The sequence below is a fragment of the Lynx rufus genome, unplaced genomic scaffold (assembly GCF_022079265.1).
Source record: "Lynx rufus isolate CCGP_SWC_20201006 ecotype Redwood Valley unplaced genomic scaffold, mLynRuf1.p SCAF_5, whole genome shotgun sequence".
NCBI lineage: Eukaryota > Metazoa > Chordata > Mammalia > Carnivora > Felidae > Lynx > Lynx rufus.
This window is the reverse complement of record NW_025814867.1, coordinates 111663771-111685900: the sequence shown is the minus strand read 5'-3', so window position 1 is coordinate 111685900 and position 22130 is coordinate 111663771. Positions and strand designations below refer to the sequence as shown.

Genomic DNA, 22130 nt, shown 5'->3' with positions numbered 1-22130 from the left:
TACAGAAATGGGAAAATATGACAATTCGCTGAGATTCTAGTGTTCTAGTGGCATATTACTGAGCTAGAAAAGCCAAGGAAATACAGTGAGGACGTAGAGTTGGCAATCCCAAACGAGTGATTCATTAATTCATCCCAAGAGAGTCAAGAAAGGTTATACATAATATGCCAAATTTTAAATAAATTTTGAAGCATAATATGTAGATTCCCAGTCATAGAAAAAGGGAAGGGCATTTTAAGAAGAGAAAGTGGCAGGTACAAAGGCACTGAGAACTGTTTGGAGGAAAAGGGGTAAGTTTAGTTTAATTTCTAAAACATAGTGTGTGCGTGTAGTAGGAGACAAGGAAGGAATGTGGGATGGGCCCATGATGGACAGTGGAGTTTGAGGCATGCTCAAACACCCTGGCTTCGTTAATAACAAGCAAACATGCTAAACTATAGAGCCATGTGTTTTATCATAGCACATTAATGACCACATGTTAGAAAGAAAACTGGAAAATAACCATCGGCTTTGGCAATGACTCAAACATTCACTTTTTATTTCAGTCTTCAGAACACCAGCATGCAAGATAACACTTGGGAGTATACTTTCTTTACATCGTATTAAAAGAAGGAAAAGCTCAGATATTCTAGCATTTAAAAAAAACACACAGTAGACCTTTATGAAAACTAGTGGGACAAAAGTTACTAAACCCATCTTGTAGATTTCTATATCTTTACAATGGCCAATGCATCCATGAAATACATAGATAAGACAGAACTAGAGTACCCCAGAACTCTCAAGTTCTTAGGGCTTCTGAGCTTCTGAAACCAAAAAGTAGCTTTGACCTTTTTTAAGACTGTGTATATTTTCTCCAGCTATACTTCCTCCTTTCCCTAACCTACTGGTATATTTACTCTTACCCACATATATCCTGGGTTTTGCCAAATTCTTTTCTCATACCATTCTCAATAGCCTCTTTATCTAATGTGTCTGTTCAAATTCTACCCATCCTTCTCCCCTTAGCTTGAGCATTACTGAGCATGTGTAAGAAGCAGAAAGGGTGTTTGATGGTATGTGGTGATGGCAAAACAAGAGGAATGGAGCAAATATATACTGAACACCTAGAACATACCAATCACTGGAAAAAGTTTCAGATGGTTAATCTTAAGCAATCCTGTGCCAAGAAGTATCAGTGCTCTAGAGTCTAGAACAACATGCCTACCACTTTTCTCTTCACTGCTTTCAGTTTTATGCAGCCCTGTCCTCTTCCTCCTGTATTCCTTCTATTATGCTTTCACTGGATTGATTGATTGATTGATTGATTGATTGATTGATTTAATTTAAGTCCAAGTTAGTCAATAGATACTGTAATAATTGTTTCAGGAGTAGAATTCAATGATTCGTCACTTACATATAACACCTAGTACTCGTCCCAACAAGTGCCCCCCTTAAAATGCCCATCACCCATCCACTGAATTTATTAATATCTTTATGCTTCCTTATTTCCTCAATAGAAATTTTTTTTTCAAACACTCCTTAACGCTTAGTGAACTCAAACTTTTCCCTGGTAATCTCAAAGTCCTAAATATATATATATATATATATATATATATATATATATATATATACACACACACACACACATATATATACACACACACATATATATATATACACATATATAATATGTATATATAATATAAAAATAATAATTACTATATTAATATATTATATATATATTAACCCTTAGTGAACTCAAACTTTTCCCTGGTAATCTCAAAGTCCTAAATATATATATATATATATATATATATATATATATATAGAGAGAGAGAGAGAGAGAGAGAGAGAGAGAGAGATAGTTTTTTTAAAAAAAAGCATTATTGTTACATTATACAAACGTCCTATGATTCACTTTTCTCACCTAAAAAAAGAAGAAGTTTTCAGGATCATTTCACTAGTCTTTCTCATATATTTGGCAATAAATGAGAATTTTTGTGAAGGCAAAGAAATAAAAGACATCCAAATCAGAAAGAAGTTGTCATTATTTGCAGATATTATGGTTTTGTATATACAAAATCCCAAAGACTTAACCAAAAACTATTGGAGCTTATCAATAACTTCAAAAAAGTTTCAGGATACAAAATCAACATATAGAAATCAGCTGCATATCTATACACTAACAATGAAACTTCTGAAAAAGAAATGAAGAAAACTAGCTCATTCACAATAGCATCAAAAACAATAAAATATCCAGGAATAAATTTAACAAAGTGAAAAATGTGTACAATAAAAACCATAAGACTTTGCTGAAAGAAATCAAAGGCACAAGCAAATGGAAAGATATCTAATATTTATGAATCATAAATGATGTAATTAAAATGTCCAAACTACCCAAAGCCATCTATAGATTCAATGCAATCCCCTTAAAGTACTAATTGCCTTCTTCACATAAATAGAAAAAAAAATCCTAAAATTTGTACGGAACAAAAGAAAAACAACCCAAATAGCCAAAGCAATCCTGAGGATAAAAAACAAAGCTGGAAGTATCATAATTCCTGATTTCAAACTATGCTACAAAGCCATAGAAATAAAAAAAACAGTACGGTATTGGCATAAAAGTAGATACATAGACCAGTGGAACAGTATAGAAAGCCCAGAATTAAATCCCAGAATATATGATCAACTAATATCTGATAAGAGAGCCAAGAATGCCCAATGAGAAAAAGATAGTGAACAAATGGTGCTGGAAAAACTTGAGAAACACAAGGAGAATACAAATGGATCTCTATCTCATCCCACTCACCAAAATAACTTGAAATGGATTAAAGACTTAAACATAAGGCCTGGAGATGAGTTTGCAGGAGATAGCAAAGATATTGTTTAAGGATACAAAATTGCAATGTGTAGCACATAAGCACTAGAGATCTAATGCAGTGTGTGGTGACTATAGGGAACAATATTATGTTATAATCATCCAACACACTAAGAGGCCTCTCCATTCCAAACATTAAAAAGAAAGGATACTATGTTATGTAACATGACAGAGGTGCTCATTATCACTACAATGGCAATTATATTAATATATATAAGTTGTATCATATTGACATGTTTTGTACCTTAAATTTACATGTGATGTGTCAAGTATATTTAATTAAAAATATTAAAAGAGTTTCCCTAAAGCTCAGTGTAATCAATACATTATGGTCCTGATTTCTCAGAAATGATGACTTAGTCATTTCTTAAATCAGGAAGAGAACAGTAGGTATCTAAAGGGTAAGGTCACTCAAATCATGATATTATACTCCTAAGGCCAAGACAATCATTAGTTCAAGTTTTTCAGACTCCACGTATTTTCCTTGCTGGGTAAGTTGACAAGCCACAGGGATTCACTCAAGTGATGAGTGAGACCCAAAAGTATTAAAAATGACATAAAAGATCAGATGGTTAGGGTCAAGAGCTTGTTGAGTATGAATTTCTGCATTTTGATGATGAAACTGGGCCATTTTGAACTTTATAAATATAGCAAGTTAGGTCTTTAGAACACCACTGTTTGTCAGAGAAAATTTGTTTTAAGGACTTGATTATAAAATCTTGCCAGAAACCAGAATCTGGCCTCTAGAGAAATATTAAATTCTGTTTATTCTAGAATCACATGAAAGCATATTCCAGTGGGGAAAAAATTAGTGTTAGTAAATTCATGTAACAAATGGTTCTTTGGAGACTCTGGTGTGAATCATTTGAGTCTGTGACATGTTGGTTGGTGGAGACACGTTGCCTCATTTTGGTCATTGTCATCATGCCTCCCTCACTTTTCTATCTTCTTAGAGACTAAAAGATAGCTATGGGAATTCTTCCATGAGAAAACCCCAAACCAGGGAAATACTGAAGTTTGACTTGAATTTTATGTAAAGTTTGAGGGTTATTGGGCAACACAAAGGTAAAGCTGATAAAAGCATGCATTGGAAGAGAAGCAAAAATGAAAAGCAAAGTCATTTCCACACTCTCCACAGACTCAAGAAATGAAAGCAGCTGAAATGAGAACAATTCTCCCTGCTTACCCTTCAGAGACAAAGCGGCAGGAAATTGTGAGATTCCTCCCAGAGCCCCACTTGCGAGGAAGCCCATTTAGCAAATGGTATGAGTTGTGGGATCTGTTGTTATTGGTTTTCTTCCCTGGGAACACAGCACACTGGGGATTCAGCCGTACCACAAAATGGTCTTCTAAACCCTCAGACTTGTCAAGTGCAGACTCAGAACTACTCCTTATGGGTTTGCAAAGAGCCATAACTCTCCTTTTTGGCTCACTCATTCTTGGCACTCTCAAATTGCTAGAAGAAAGCTTTTGAACCCAACTTGGTGTTATGGGCCACCATTAGCTCAGCCTCCTAACATCTGTTCTGTGTTTTTGTTGCACAGGGAATCTGAAGCCCTCAGAATGAAAGTGACTGGCCAGGAACTAAGCCATGGAGAGTCTTCAGGGAAAGAAGCACCCAAAATATAACCTCCATCTTACTACTTACCAAATTAAGGCATGGTTTTCATCCTTCACAAAAGTTCTTCTAAACACCAAAGGGAAAAAAAAAAGACTCCAAAATAATTTACTATAATAGAAATGTAAATAAAACAATTCTCAGATGTATGTATCTCCTAGGGGAAGGGGTAGATTTCATCATGTATAATATGTAACATTTATCATTAGAGCCTGCTATGTGCCAAGGACCACTCTAAGTATTTTATGGGTATGAATTTATGTAATCCCCACAAAAAGCCACAATGAATCAGTTGGGTATATATCAGCATCCTCTCTGCTTTATAGGTGAGTGAACTGAGATATGTCTCATGTCTAAGGTCCCAGAACTAAAAGTAGCAAAGCTGTGACTTGAACCCATGTAAGCTTGGTTCCAGCATCCAAATTCTTAGCTATTTGATCATATTGCCTTTTATGCTACAAAAGCATAGGAAGCCAAATAAATAACAATCAAGTTCAGAGGTTTAAACTCCTCCTAATTTTTACATATGGGTAATTATTCCAACAGGAATGTGTGACTATCCAAATTTTTTTCTGGACTCCATAGGTAGGTACACAAGCCAACTAAAAAGTACAGAAAACATCTTTAGATTCCTTCTCTTTTACAGCCTCAGCATTGCTGGTCCACAGCAGACAGAGGAAATTTTCACTGTGCTTCCCAGGGTTGTGTGAGAGTCACAAGGAAGGAAGAGGTTAATACGCAGCTGGAGCAATCATTCTCCTGTTGATAATAAGTCATGTAAGTTAGGAACTGTGTCTCTTTGGCTCACTCTTTGTATGTCAGGGTTCTCCAGAGAAACAGAATCAATAAGATGTATATATCCTAGTAAAAGATGAATGGATGGATGGATGGATGGATGGATAGGTAGAGGAACTGGCTCATGCAACTGCAGAGACTGTTCAGCCCTACAATCTGCTTTCTTCATGCTGGAGATCTAGGAAAATCAGTGGTATAATTCTAGTCTCCAAAGACCTGAGAACCAGGGATGCCGGTGGTGCAAATCCCAGCCTAGCGGCAGGAGAAGATCAATATCCCAGCCCAAGCAAACAGGCTAGAAGCAAAAGGGGTAAATTCCTCCTTCCTCCATTTTTTTTTTGTTTTGTTTTGTTTTGTTCTATTCAGGTTCTCAGCATATTGGACGATGCCCACCCACACTGGGAAGGGCAAACTCTTTACCGAGTCCACCAATTCAAATGCTAAGCTCATCAAGAAACATCTTCACAGATACACCAGAAGTAATGTTTAATCTAGGCACCCTGTGGCACAGTCCAGGTGACACATAAAATTAGCCACCATAACCGCTGTATCTCCAGTGCATAATACAGTGCTCAACATACAGCAGACATTCAGTCACTATTTAAGTGAGTGGCTAGTTACCACATGGATGCCATGTATGATTATCTCTGTGACTATATCATGCACCTTTATTTTATTATGGAGAGAGTTTTAGATGATTGTGAGTTCACAGAAAACATGAACATTACACTTGGTGAAATGCCCACATAGGAGCAGACAAGACTGTGAAGACAATATTTTTAAAGAAGGAATGTCTGCTTAAATCTAACTGAAATGAGCCTGACGTAGATAGATGGAAAACGGTAAAATATACATTATATACTTTAAAGCATTTTTAATAAAGTAGGGACCCAAAATAAATTAGCCTCACATTATAATTTGTATCTTCCAACTGTTTATTAGAAAGATTTAACTTGGTAGTTATCATTTTTGTACCATCTTTTCTGCCAACACAGTTTTGAAAAATATAGTCTATTAAAGAGGATAATGATTCCTATTGAAGATTGCACCAAAATAGTAAAAAAAATATATCAGTTGTATCCCATCCAGAACAAAAAGAGATTAAATTTACCTCATCCCTGGATGTGGTATTTGGCCCCAACTGCATTTTTGCAGCAGGGTGGAGTTTGAGATCAAAAACACCAGAAATATTATGCATTTAATGAAAGCCAACCTTCTGGCAACTAGGCTGAGCACTGTTTTGTCCTATTTCTGTGGAATTTTGGTTGCATCCAAGATATCATAGAATATTCTTTATTCCTACAGAACTATAGCCTGAAGAAAGATGGACACCATGTCTGTAGTAACGCTTAAAGGACAATTATGTTTCTTCCTTGCTGAAAGCAAAGTATGTATGAATAAACCAACAGAAAACATTATACATTTAACTCCTTCACTTTAAAAATGAACATAGATGTTTTTCCTGGAAAAAAAAAGAAAAAAAAAATAAAGAGGGTAATGATTGCCTGTCAAAGCTAGAAGTCATTAACATTAAAAATAAATGTTAATGTTTATTTATTTTTGAGAGAGACAGAGAGCACGAGCAGGGGAGACACAGAGAGAGAGGGAGACACAGAATCCAAAACAGGCTCCAGGCTTTAAGCTGCCAGCACAGAGCCCAATGCAGGGCTCAAACTCATGAGCCTTAGAGCCATGAGATCATGACCTGAGATGAAGTCAGCCACTTAACCAACTAAGCCACCCAGGTGCCCCTAGCCATTAGCATTTTTAGAGCTAAAAGGGGACCTTGGAAATAATCTAGTCTCATCTCCTGGTTTCTCAAGCAAAGAAACTGGAGTACTAAAAAAATGTAAGGATTTATTCATAATCTCAGAGCTACTGAAGGACAAACTAAGACCCAGGTCTTCTATGTACAGTCCAGATATTTTCTATTTTGTCCTATGCTGTCTAGCTGCAGTGCTGCATTGTTCCATCTTCACAAGATCTTGTTCAGTGACTTGTATACCCATCGCCTAGTGAGAGCTCCTGGATTGGTTTTCACCTCAAGATACAAGGCAGTGTGCTAGAAACCTGGCACCAAGGTCCCTTGGGTCTCTTTACAGCTGTTGCCAGCACCATCACCTGGACCTCGATGGGTATGCAGAAGTTTGATTTCCTTATATTTTCCTTATAGTTATGTCATTCACTTGTGACATCCTGGGTCACACACATGGCTTGGCCACATTTAATTTGTGCTACTGTATAACAAAAAGAGTTATTTAAGACACTGATCTTTCAATTAAAATAATTTCAACTTTTTGCGCATTGTTTTTCCTGAGTAGCCAAATTTACTGTATTTTCCCACTGCCTGAAAGGAAACCTGTTAACAAAGTCCCCTCTATATACTTCATCCATATCTTTTTTTTTCTTTTTTAATAATATCTCACCTACTTTTCATCGAGGTCATCAAATCTATGATAGAGCAGCACATATTAGAGTCAGAAAGACAAAACTCTAGTGTAACAAGGGAGCTGTAAAGGCTTGAGGTGATTTTCCTGGTGCTCCTCGTCAGATGATCCAAACTGAACCATCAAGTCCCAAGTCAGATGGGTTGATCGCCATGGTGTCAGGCCACTAAGATAAGCTTTGTCTCCACGTGTATTCCTGCCCATCTGGCCTACAGATGTCTGGTGTTCCTCAGTGATGGTCAGATATTAGATATGGTCATGCCAATGTGTATTATCCAAATACATTCCCATCTAGAAAACAAATTCCCTCTAGAATAAAGAATAACTAGGACTCCTTTATTCTACAATAACTGAAGATTAATAATAAGTCACAACAACATATATGATTATAATGAGGAAAGGCCCCCTAGAGTTAAACCTGAATCCCAACCCTGTTTTATAATTGTTCATTTTCCTAGAGCCAATGGACGTATCATTTAGAGATGCAAGAAGCTGGGTAGCTGAAGTAATCATCAACCTGCCTCAACCTTGGTCTTGTTTGAGCTCCAGGGCTCCAATTCTGAGAACTGAGGGATTTAGATTATGATACCAGCCTGGTTTCTCATGTGCTTTCACACAGTAAGCCTCTTCATGGTCACAAGCATTTGATATCCACCAAGAGAACATAACATCTGCTTTCTCTCAAAAATCCCATGTAAATTTTGAAGATCAATGGGAAAAAAGTCTCTGAAGCATGGAGATATCAAGATTATTGTAAATTCCCAGTTCTACACATTGCATTTAATAGAAATTCCAGTTTCACAAATAAAAGTTATTGGTAAGGGAGACTAGAGTGACATTTATAAGTCCTTTATGTAACACTTTATAGTTTTACACATTATAATTCAGTAATAAGAGAAAGAAGGAACACTGCATATTTTCTCTCATAAATATTCAGAATAGCACATTTTCTTAACAAAATTCCTATGAGACATTACTAATTTCTGCTTTTATGAAATAACTTTAGCCATAGCCCATTCTATAAAGGTAGTATTTAATTACATATATTTCCAGATTATGATTATTGTCAACAATGACAAATAATTCTCCAGAATATTTTAGCAGAAAACTGTGGAACTTCATTCTCTTTTTCATGTATTCAGATCTTCATCCACTTAGTTTTGCTCTTAGAATTTACAACCCAGAATAGTTATTGTGATGCATTTAGTTCTGTGCTTTGCTTCAGTCAAGGTCCACACAGCAACAATCCTCACCTTTCAACTTGACAGTAATTTTCAAGTCTTTAAACTGTTTACAAGAGGTCATTCATAGGTGTGAAGGGAGCACTTCTCTTAATGTGCAGAAATATCTCATAAGGAATTGCAGCTAACTCAGCTATCTCAAAATAGAACTCCCAGAGTATCTAAACCTGATGTGCATTTGAGGTTGAAGAGGTAGAATCATATTGATTGGGGTAGAGGAGTGGGGCTGGTCTTTATAATTAAATGTATGGGGACACTTGGGTGGCTCAGTTGGTTAAGGATTTGACTTCAGCTCAGGTCATGATCTTATGGTTCATGAGTTCAAGCCCCACATCAGGCTCTGTGCTGACAGCTCAGAGCCTGGAGCCTGCTTCAGATTCTGTGTCTCCCTCTCTCTCTGCCCCTCCCCGCTCATACTCTGTCTCTCTCTCACACACACAAATAAATAAACATTAAAAAAAAATAACTGTAAGGAATTTCCTCTTATTAACCATTGTCACTCTCATTCATATTATATGCAAAATTCTGTATTACATGGAACTTATTAAAGGAAAAAATTCTGTCTTTTACATAGAACTTCATCACTTAATTTTCACAGTAACTCTATGGACTAGGTTCCCATTTTACTGAATGTGTACTTAAATATCTGAGAGGTAAATCACCCACCAAAAAGCAGAGCCAAGAACTGAACCCAGGCTCTCTGAATCCAAGATCAAGATCTTGACCTCTCAGAACAGCTACATCAAGTCAAAAAAGATGGCCTATTCTATCCTATGATAAAACTTAATTACCGGGAACTGACTGATACATAACACAGTGAAAACTTAAATGTCAGCTTCAAATAGGCAAGTTCAAAATGTGGTCAAATGACCCTGAACATGAAAAAAGATGTTGAATCTCTACTAATCAGGAAAATGCAAACCGAAACAGTAACGTATTATCTGTTTTTTCAGCCATTACTTTCAGATGCAAGACTTAAAAAACATTAACAATATCTGGTTTAGGTGAAGATGCTGGTAAATGGCCTTTTCTACCATGTGCTATTAATTGTGACTGACACTAGGTAAGGCTTTTTTAGGGGGAATTCAACAGTTTCCATTTAGAAAAACATTTGACATTTTAGATGAAAAAAAAAATGAAATGGTTATAAAGGATAACATTTTTTAATGTTTACCTATTTTCCCTGTGTTTTCTTTTACATTTTTACTCCATGTATTTCTGGTTATCTTAATCTTTCACAATAAGAATATAGTCATATTATCCTTGTGTAATTTAAGACATTTAGAGTAAAGAGTAGATCATGAGGATCCCATTGGCTAAATTGTACCTACTTCTCATTTACCATCATCATTAATCCCCCCGTTTCCTGTTATTCTTAGGATATTTGGAGAGATGCCAGCTTCCCCTTGTCCTGCCAGTCAGGGGTGCTGGTATCACAGTTCCTTCATTGTGCAAGCACACAGACTCCATAGCTAGCCTGTCCGTGTGTGTTCTAAATTGAAAGAAGTTACTGAAATTGAACCTGAGTTGATTTTCCACAGAAACATAGACTTACAGCAGGAGCCCCTAGTGAGTGACAGACTCATTTCTTCACCATTATTGCAAGAAATTGTGGGATTTCAAGCTTTGTATCTACATGGCATCTGTTCAGGGCCCAGGGTGACTAACATGCTCCAGGGAAAGAGCCCTACACCCTTACTAGTATACCCTTCTGCTGTGACTCTGCCTCAAAGGTTGCTTCTTTTCCACTTGCAATGCTCTGGGTTTTATAAGGCCCATTCCTTCAAGCCTCATTACATTTCCTCTGACTTAACCTCCTTCCTGTCAATTATCTGCTTGTTCCTTCCTTTCTTTGACACTCAGTACCCCTATCTACCTTATCTACAGTGTCTGCAAGATCCTCCTTCTTCCACAAATGTTCCTGGCCACCCCTGACCCTAAGGGCCCACACATCCTGGTATTCCAGACTTTGGGACTTTGAGAACCTGTGAATTAAACACAAAAACAATGCGGAAAATTGGCAGAAGGCTGCCAAAGCACCAATTTTGCCAAGTGGACAATCAAAACAAGTCATACTACCCACTATCACCATCATTTTATGAAAGGAAGGTATTTTAATACTAAAAATGGGGAAAGGTCATAATCTCAGTATAAAAATGAAGTGTTTCTTAAAGAAGAGCAATTAATCAACCTTGGGAAGAGAACTGAGGTGGGACACATGATGAAAAATCAGCTAGCACACTGGAAAACAGCCCAGCCTGTTTGTCTAGCTCAGGGGACTCTCTTAGAACCTAGAGCAAAGCCACTTTTGCAGGTTACCCCCTGCCCCAAAACCTCCCCTCACATCTCAAGGTGGTAAGAGTGAGTTCCCCAAGCTAAGCTAAGGAGTCATGCTAGCTGCTCTCCTCTTTCAGGAAGCTCCATCCGTCCACAGCTGCCTGCAGGTCACACTGGAAATGCCCAACAAAGTGAAGCTCACTTATGCCCAGAGTTTGCCGCTCCCATCTCCAATTCAAAGGCAGCTGACAGACTCGTCTCTGTCTTATATAGCCTGGGATACTTTAAGCTCTCCTTGAAGGCTCTTGTACAGTTCTTGTCCCACAAAGATTCTGTAGAGTATGGAGCAAAAGCCCCAGGGGGAGTACTCTTGAACCCATGAACTGCAAGAGAGTACTTGGCTGAAATTAGACAGGGGCACCCTGCAGTGCTCATTTTCATCAGGGACACGTTTCTGTCCGTGGAAAAGTATTTAAGGTAACCACCGATACATGCCTCGTTGTGAGATTCAAAAACCCAGAAGGTACTTACTACGGATGCTTTCTTTTTAGGTGAACACAGTTCTTGAAATGCAGCTCTTTTACATTTAATAAAATCCATTTTAATATTCACCTTGATTACTTACCATGTATTTGTTCTAAAGTCAAAGGCTAAGTGGCTAAATGGCTTTTTTTTTTTTTTAAACCAAAAGCCTAGGTTCCAACTATGTTGACCTAGATTGCCAGCAGTAGAAATATCCTAACCCTCTCAGGCCTCAGGGAGCCGAATCCCACACTTATTATCAGTAAGCTATGAAAGGGAAGGGAGGAAACCCGGTTAGGCCCATGGCCAAAAAGGAGTTTTAGTTCTGAGAAAGAATTGGTCGATTTCAGTCCATATGAGGGCTTCCAGAAAAGACAGATTGCACAGATGACCCACTTCCTCATAGAGTAAGGAAAGATTAACAGTCAACAGTGGTATGGTTGATTTGCTCCAGTAACATTTGGTAGCAGGGGCATTGCCTTCTACCCAGGCTTATTGCTAAATAATACAGGTTCTAGAAGGAAATGCAACAAGAAAGTTGGGAATGGGAAACATGTGGTGAGGTCAGGACACACACTCCCACGTGCCCACACAACGCATGACTTTGCACTTTCCTCTATCGTTGTGAACACGAATGCCACCGTCATTAATCAGAATAAAAATTCTTAAAACTTGCTGCACCATTCATCTCTAGAGCTAAGGAGGATTATTCCAGGCTTTCGGCCCATGTTTTCTAAAAGCCTAGCTGATTAAAAGGCATTAACATTTATGTTTTGCCAACACCGATTATACTGACTGCTGGCAAGTGTTTATGTGATAACCTAGACCCAAGAGAGATGCAGAGAGGTGCAGAAGAGAGAGATGCAGAAGAGCACAGAAGAACATAACATGCGTAGATGAGGGGCACCTGGCAGCGACTGAACTGACTCCTCCTTGGCAAAGGAAGGAGGTTAACTTACGGACTTCAAGGCTAACATTTTATGACTCCGAAATTTTTTTAGGTTTATTTATTTTTGAGAAAGAGAGAGACAGAGGGTGAGCAGGGGAGAGGCAGAGAGAGAGGGAGACACAGAATCCGAAGCAGGCTCCAGGCTCCGAGCTGTCAGCACAGAGCCTGATGCATGATGCAGGGCTCGAACTCACAAACCACGAGATCATGACCTGAGCTGAAGTCGGATGCTCAAACACCCCAGGCACCCCACCATTTTATGACTTTGATTAGCAGACAACTTTTCAGAAAGCATCTACCAAATAACAGGAGTTTCAAAATCCTGTTTATCAATTCTCAGTATTCCATATTCTTATTTTTTTTAATCTTTTTTCTTCCTGCCTTTTTATCATGTACTCATTTCTCTGGAATGCTGCTAATTAAAGAGGAAAGGAAGAGTTCTGATAAGTCAAATTTAATGAAGGAGAAAGTTGAAGCTCTGAGATTATCCACACAGTTGTCCACATTCTTAAATTCTCTGAGATATCTCCTTCTGTGGCACTTCAACAGAAAGAATTAGCTGAGGTTAGAACTCTAGCATGCCTAAAGATTTCTTGCAAAAGCACCTCTGAAGGAAAAATCTGGTAGAGAATACAATCAACTTCTGCTAGAGACCCCAACACAGCTGGCAATCGGGAAATTCATGCTGTTTGTGATAAGAATGAAACCAACCAATAGTCTTTCCTCTAAAAAAACAAAACAAAACCAGAAGCAATGACTTGCAAATTTTTAGCAAGCTTATCGCCCTCAATTCAGGACTATTTGTTTGCCAATTAAGTGTTACTTCTCACAAATACAAAGTTAAATCAACAACCTTCTTGGCATTCATGAGGCTATATAGGTAAAGGAGCCTGTGAAATGTGGAATTAACTTTTTTGGTTCTGAAATTGACACATCAAGTTGATGAGAGTTTTGTCAGCTCATTTAAATTCCATTCCCAGTCATAACCATTGATTCCCCAAGCAAGGAAACAGAAAGAAAGAGTGTGTTATGTTCAGAACAGAATTGAGTGCTACTTGGAATAGGGGTTAAATATACACACATTTATTTTTACCGTTATTTACTACTACCATTGTTACTATTAGTAATGTTGTGTCTAAATAGTTTAACAAGTGCTTTCACGTATTTTTTCCCCATTTTTACATGACCTTCCTAATCCTGTGATGGATATAAAATAGCAAGTATTTTATAGATATGTTAAACGACTCAACATCTATCATCATCACCACCATCGTTTCGTGAGCACTTACTATTTGCCAAGCTGTACACTATGTTTAATGTGGATCATCTCATTTAATCCTCACAAAACCCTTAAGCAACTGGTATTATTATCTCTATTTTCAAGATGAAAAAACATGATTGATTGGGGCCTGGACTCTGGGGCTTATCAGTCCAAGTCCAGTGTTCTTTCCACATTGTTATGATAATAGAGCTAAAAAAGAACAAAGAAAATGCTAAAGTTTCCAGTTCATTTCATATCAGTTCCCTTCAGACAGAAATAAAGCAAGAAAGGGACCATGAAAAGAAAGTTAAATTTGCAGCCTCTTCCCAAAATAAAAAAATAAAAAAAATTAAAATTAAAAAAAAATGCAGAAGGCAACAATATTCACCAAATCTCCTGGAGCTTTTATAAATTGCAGTAATGTTGCAATACTACTTACTATACTAGCAGCTAAAAGCACAATTCTACTTTTAGCTCTCCTGCCCACCAAAAAACCAACCAACCAAACAATCGAAAAAAGTTCTTAAAAAATAAAATAAAGAAGACTTTGTTAAAAAGCCTGACAGTGTGGGGTGGCCTACCATAACTGATAAAGCTCTTGGGTTTCCAAACCACCCTAGTTGCAGCCTGTTGGTCTTTGGTTACAACAGACTTCAATTTCTACTCAGCAAGTATTTAACAAATACCTACTGCATGTTTGGAGCTGTATATACATTTTGCGTGTATAGAGCTGAACGGGACACTTATTGTTCCTGCCCTTCTGGAGATTCTTATGAACTAAAGGCAAAGACAGATGTGGGATTAATTACAGTGTAGTGAATTCCACAACAAGGTATTTATCCCAGTATTGGGAATTAGAGGAAGCTTCCCTGAAAAAAAATAGTATTTAGATGAAGCCTGAAGGAATGCCAGAAGTTAATCTGATGAAGAGGGGCATGAGGACTCAGGGAAGAGAAAAGCTGAGGAGCAGAAACAGGGTCACCCACAAATCTGGAAGAATATCTACATCCTCCATGAGGCAGATGAGGTTTCCATAATCTACTCCAGAGTGGAGGTTCAGGTTTAGAGAGAGTCCACCTTTAAAATATTTCTCTTACTTGGCCAAGAATTCCCACATTCTTAAGAAACTAGCATATAACTCCCCTACTCTGGAAGGACAGTGAAGGAAAAACACTGATAGATTCTCAACTAATTACAACAGCAATGTCAGAAAAAGTTGGCGGGGGGAGACATTCATTTAAAAGGACATGAGAAAATAACATGGGGTTAGAGAAAGAAAAATGATTGGGGTAGGGATGTAAATAAGGAAGGTATACCCTAAATGAAACAGACCACTGTAAGTTTAAAAGTGTAATATGATGAGAGGCACCTGGGTGGCTCAGCTGGATAAGCGTCTGACTTTGGTTCAGGTCATGATCTCATGGTCCATGAGTTTGAGCCCTGTGTCAGGCAATATGCTCACAGCTCAGAGCCTGGAATCTGCTTCAAATTCTGTGTCTCCCTCTCTGTCTGCTCCTCCCTGCTTGCTCGCTCTCTCTCTCAAAAATAAACATTAAGAAAAAGGAATATGATGAGTTCTCTTTACCTACCTCTTAAAGAATTTATAACACACTATTCCAGATTCATTTTTACTGTACTTCAGACCACAACAGAAGGCAATACAGTGTCGCAGATTTACATTCTTAAGTTCTGCTTAGGTTTGTTAAGTCTGTGGGTTAGAAGCAAATACACTAAAAGCCCTTATTTTGTTCCTTTACTTGGTATGTCAGTTCCTTAATTCATTTTAACACTCATACAAGTATTATTTTTGAATTGCTATAGACACAAAGTGACAGAATAAGAAAGCAGCCCAAAGAGTGCTAGGAAAGGAGGAAAATGATAGTTTTCCGACAGTAATTCATGTGCTAAATATTCTCTATCTTTCCATCTTGATATATACATTAATCTTTTCCACCCTGTCCTGTGCTTCAGAGGTTGACCTACATCAAGGAGTTCCCTTGAGTTTTCAGTCGGGTGTGGTCAATGGGAGGCAATGGTAGGAGATCAGAAAATGAAGGACCAATGAGTTTTTGGTGCCTCACTATCCCTTATTGGTTTCCGTTAACTTTGCCCACAACCTTGAAAATAGCCCCTTCATTAATTGTTCCTTACTGGCCTAAGTTGAATGTGCCACCACTTTGCACACCACCCACCCCCACTAAAAAAAATGGAAAAAAACACAGAAGTGCAATGCAAGCTTAAGGAAGGCATGCTTGACAAGGAAAAAGTATATTTATGAGATAGTATGTTAGAACACGAAACCCATATGAAAACATGTTTGGAGTATATCCATGGATTCCCCCACATACCCCACCCCACCATATCTTTTTTTTTTTTTTCAACGTTTATTTATTTTTGGGACAGAGAGAGACAGAGCATGAACGGGCGAGGGGCAGAGAGAGAGGGAGACACAGAATCGGAAACAGGCTCCAGGCTCTGAGCCATCAGCCCAGAGCCTGACGCGGGGCTCGAACTCACGGACCGCGAGATCGTGACCTGGCTGAAGTCGGACGCTTAACGACTGCGCCACCCAGGCGCCCCCCCACCCCACCATATCAAGGAGAGTGAGAAACAAAAATGCATTGGGGGAAGATAAGAAAAGAGATGGTCAGAAACATTTTAGTCAATGATTCATTCAGGATAACCACCAACGGATGGGACACCCAGAGGAACTATTTGGGAGGAGTTGATAAGTGCATTGGACTTTTCTGCAGTCCCCCAAAATAATAAAACCTTCTATGCAAATATCCAGGGCTCGTTTCCTTCTTTATCCAGGCTAATGTAACCCCAGCCAGGATGACCTCAGTGGCTTCACTCTAGACCTTCTTTCCAAAAATGAAAACTTTATAAGAATACCAACCACTTTGGCTACAATTTTGTTAAGTTACAGACATCAGGTTGCTAGCAGTACAGGGAAAAAGAAGAAATTCTTATCTCTTTACCACAACTATGGTAAAGTTCTATTGGCTTCCTCTTAGCTATATGCATGAAGGAATACAAATTCAACTAAATGTCAAGTACTAGCCAGTAAGTGAATCCCTCTCTAATGGGTTAGACCAATCACAAAATGTTTAATCATTTCTGCTTCTTAGATGAAAAAAATATATATTACAGTATTCAAAGTAAAGCTGCTCATTTTAATTTTTGCCATCTTCCTGTGTCGTTCCTTAAGTAACAATGACAGCTAAATTATTTTTTCTCAGCCCAAGAGTAATGTGTTGGGCTTCCTTTTTAATGACAACAATCTTTTTGTTGCCAAATGCTTCACGTCTTAAATAATGGCTTGAATCTTGGCTGCAATTACAAGATAAGCTTGTTCTCATAACCTTTTCACAATGGATTTTCATCAGCTCCTTTATAAAGGAAATTAAAATTTGCATTTAACTTCAAGCTCATGTGTCTGAAATTGGACACACCATCAGCACACTCAGACATGGTATTTATAAATGAATAACATTTGGTCTATATGGTTTTGACTAATATTTCATCTCTAAAGGAAAAGAGAAGGAAAATCTAACTGAAATTAATGAAGAATCAACAGAGGTTGGATGACAAGGTGACTCAAAACTAAAGATAATATGTTTCTGTTAATATAATGTGCTAGCTTCTAAATACGCCCCAAAGAAAATCTATGTACTTTCCAAAATTTCTCAGTAACATCTGAGACCTTAGACAATATAGCCATAAGCAGGTTTATGTATTACAGAATGTAAATTCCAGACAATGAAGGCCATGTTAGGTATCAGTTTGATAGAGTGAGTGATATCCTCATTGCTCAGGATAGACAACACAACAATAGCTATGGTCTAATAAAAGCAAGATGTCCCCAGGAATTAACAAGAAACTCCTTTCAGACAATGCTGTCAGATCATTTTTTCCAGAACCCAAGCTGAGCTTTCGCATAACCTGAGAATAAACATCCTTGATGCCAGGACTTGAGAAATACCAAACTCCAAACTTGTGGAGAAGCATCTATCCCTGATTCAGGATTCCAGCTCCCTGGCTTGCCCCAAATGTCTCCTTCCTTTAATGTTGAGCAAGGACCGCCAGCTTTGATAGTAGGTTGGGATTTGCCCGTGATACAGTCTCAAATAGGAGAAAACATTCACAACTAAATGGGACAATGGTTAATTCAAAGGCAACATCTGTGGGAAATATGATTGCAAACTAGGAAAGCAAGTTGTCTATCAGGAGACGAGTGATTCATAAATGTTTCTGGCAGGGTCTCACACAGATGGAGTTGTGCGCCACATGCTATTTTTTTCCTGCTAGGATTTTTGCCTAACAGAGTAAGTGATTGCAGACCTGAGTGAGGACGCATTGTGTCGAAAGCAAATGTAATGAACTTTCTGATCAAAGCATCATTGAGTCTCTTCCCTTGTGATAGTCCCTACTCTGGCTCCTTCCCTTAAGTAGGCAACTTGGGGAAGTTCTTGACTGGAATGTTTGTGCAGATGCAAATGCTGTGACTTCCTTCTGGCAGGAATTTCAACCCTGACAGGATACAGAGAAAAGAAAAATCTCAGTATCTACTTCCCAGCAGCTCTAGAAAAAATGCCGTCAGTTGTGTTTAGGCCAAATGAGGCATATAAGTTGGTCTCTAGAATATTACAGAATCTGAGAATATTAGAATTGGGATCTTAAGGCTCCCAGTTCAAACTTGTCACTGGACAGTGACTGACTCCCAAGGAGGTCAAAATGACTTGCCAAATGTCTCATAACTACTCAATGACAGAATTCATTGAGGATTATAGGATTATAACCCACTTCGTATGATTCCAAGTTTAGTGTCCTTTTCCCCTATGATGACATAGAAATTTTTTCCCTCATTAATTCATTTATACATCAAATATTTATTCAATACCCACCATATGGCAATCACTGTTTTGAGTGCTAGAAAAAGAACAAGGAGTGAGGGAAAGAAAAATCTTTTACCTCAATTAGCTTACTTTCTAACAGGAGAGAATAACAAATTCAGATAAATAAATATATAATATTATGTCAGGTAGTGGTAAATGCCTCAGAATAAGTAAACAAAGGTCAAAAGATAGTGGGGGGCCAGCTATTTAAGAGAGAGGGTGATTGGGGAAACTCTGGGGTGATATTTGAGCAGAGTCCGAATGCAGTGAGGGTGTAAGCCACACAAACAGCTGAGAGAAGAACTTTCCAGGCAGAAAGAACAGTGTGTACAAAGCCCAGAAAGCTGGAATGAGTTTAGTGTGCTTGGGGGGTTGGATGGGGAAGGGGCGTGTGCCTGGACTAAATGAAAGGGAACAGTGGGGGTGAAGTCAGAGAGGCCAATAGAGGGCTTTCAGAAGGGGAACAACTTGATTTTAGATTTTTAACAGGTTATTCTGGTTGTTAGGTAAACAGATTAAACAGAGGGGAGAGAGAAGGAGACCAGGGAGCCGAATAAGGAGGCACTTCTCTAAGACAGAATTTAAGTTCCTTGAGATCAGACATTTTTATGTAGCTTGTTCATTGTTCCAAAATCAGCACCAAGAAGAGTGCCTGGCACATTGTTGAGGTCTTAGAGGTGTTTACTAAATGAATGGCTACCTGAGAAGTGAGACAGAGGGGAAAAGTGACAGTGGTTTGTATTAGGATAACAGTACTAGAGACAGTGAGAAATGGGTAGATTTGGGTGATGTTTTGAAAACAGAAATAACATTGGGGCACCGGAGTGGCTCAGTTGGTTGAGCGCCTGATCCTTGATTTTAGCTCAGGTCATGATCCCAGGGAGTCACGTGTCAGGGTGGATCCCACTGAAGATTCTCTCTCTCTGTGTGTCTGTCTGTCTCCCTCTGCCACTGTCCCCAACTTGCTCTCTCTTTCTCTCTCTCTAAACAACAATAACAACAACAACAAGAAAGAAAATAGAAGTAACAAAAAGTTTCAAGTTTGGATATGTATACTTAGTAAGAAAGAAACCAAAAATTGCTCCTAGTTTTTAGCTTCAACTCTCCAGATAAATAGTGGTGAATTCTCAGAGAGAAACAGATTCAGTGGGGAGAATTGTGTCTTGATCATGTTACATGTGAGCTGTTTATTAGCCTTTCAGATGGAAATACTGTATTGGGTAAGCAGTAGAATTGAAGTGTCTGGAGCTCAGGGAAGATATTAAGGTTGGAGATATAAGGGATACTATTTAAAACCACTGAACACTACAATGTCACCCAAATAATAAGTATTGATAGGGAACTGATGGGGTCCAAGGAGCCCCCGGGACATTCCAGTGTTTCCAGAGGGTAGTAGAAGAAGAACCAGCAAAGGACTGTGGCCTAAGATGAAGCAGTACAGGCAAAAAAGCTCGACAAGAGGAAAACCAGAAATTGAGGTATCCTAGAAGCCAAGCAAAGAAAGTGTGTTTCAAAAGGAAGGAGTGATAAACTGTTTCAGTTTTTCCTGAAAGGTCAGGTGAGGCCTGAAAATTAATCATGGTATTTGGTCGCACAGGTCATTGGTGACACTAACACGTGCAGTTTCAGTGGCATGATGGAGACAAAATCCTCACTGGAATGAGTTCAAGAGGAAAGGAGAAAAAAGGACGGGGAGGGCACAAGAATCGACCACATCTTTCTGGGTAATTTGCTATAAAGGGTGTAAAGACATGGGGAATGATTTGAAGAAGATAAGGGAATCAAGGAAGGGTTTGGGGTTATTTTTTTAGGAGAGGGTCATTACAACAAGCTTGTATGCTGATAGGCAGATCCATTAGAAGTGGAGGAATTCATGGAAAGAAACAGGACACCTATAAGAGAAAAGTCACAGTTAGACTAAAGAAAATGGAATCCACTGCACAAGTGGAGACCTTAGCTTTGGAACAAAGCAGGTGTCATTAATCCGAAAGGGAGGAAAGGCAGAATACTGGTGAAGATATAATTTGGTGGCATAAAAGACGGCAAGCCCAATCTGATTGCTTTTTTTCCAGTAATATAACAAGGTCATCCACTGAGAACATGGGGAAGGAAAGGGTGTCTGAAATTTAAAGAAAGAGGAGGAGATGAGGTTACAGATGTGGAAGACTGATTCCCAGAAAGGCACTCTGTGCAGCACCAGAATCGAATGCAATAACACTAGATAATATGAACACTCATCCAGTTGCAAAAAAATAAATAAATAAAGTTAACACTGGTAGACCAGGTGTGGGCAGTTAGGGGGAGAGTGGCTCTGTGAAAAAATAATGTGCAGAAAGAAGCCGCAGGAGGTGTTTTAAACAATGTTATAGCAGCCCTATAAATTTCAAAGAGAACATCAAGATGAATTATATCAATGTTGCCTTTCATGTTTAAAATATTTAAAAGCAATAAATTATTTTTTTCTGTAGGAGGAAAACACTTGTTATGCAAAAGTATTAGTTCTTTCATTTATTAACTTATAATGAAATAATATAGAGCCACACTTTGAACCAGCAACCATGAACACATATTAGGACACTTAATTATACAGTAATACATCCTGTACTGAACAGAAAATTAATAACTTGTTAAGTTGAAGCAATTATCTAACAATAATAATAGCAACAATGACAGAATTATATGTTCCTTCAGAGTGCTTTAGAGTGTAGGAACTGGAAACACTCATTTAATCTGAAGAGTTCTATTGTTTATTTTCTACGGGAGTTTTTATTTTTAGCTGCCTGATTTTTCATGGAAGGTTTTAATTAATTCCTTTTACTGTTTTATAAATCTTTCTCTTAAGTACAGTTTTAGATAACACTGCAATTCAAATCTCTGAGTACTTTGAAGGTTTCCTTTTTCCTTCAACACTTTTAAAACACATAAGTTCCACTGTGAGAGATCCAAAAAAAGCAATATAAATAGCTTAGCAATTTTGGACCTTCTTTGGGTTAAAAGAACCACAACATTGCCAGTTTCAAACCGGCTTCTCACCCCACTTTGTGAGGTAGGGGATTAAAAAACAAACCACACACACACATCTACTATCTTAGTTCTTTCAGGCTGCTATAACAAAAATACCATAAATTGGGTGGCTTAAACAACAGACAGTGATTTCTCACAGTTCTGGAGGCTAGGAAGTGTCAGGGCAGGGTGCCAGCATGGCTGGATGTCTGGTTCAGTTGCTGACTTCTTACTGGGTCCTCACATGGTCTTTCCACATGGT

General features: G+C 38.3%; 1 protein-coding gene across 1 annotated transcript in view; it reads left to right on the top strand.

Annotated features, from left to right (window-relative positions):
• The first annotated feature begins 5655 nt into the window (after window positions 1-5655).
• Window positions 5656-22130, top strand: part of LOC124527252 (non-histone chromosomal protein HMG-17-like) — a 44751-nt gene continuing 28276 nt past the window's right edge. The window contains exon 1 of the mRNA XM_047100452.1: window positions 5656-5749. Within this exon, the coding sequence (XP_046956408.1) occupies window positions 5656-5749 (94 nt within the window). The remainder of the gene's footprint in view (window positions 5750-22130) is intronic.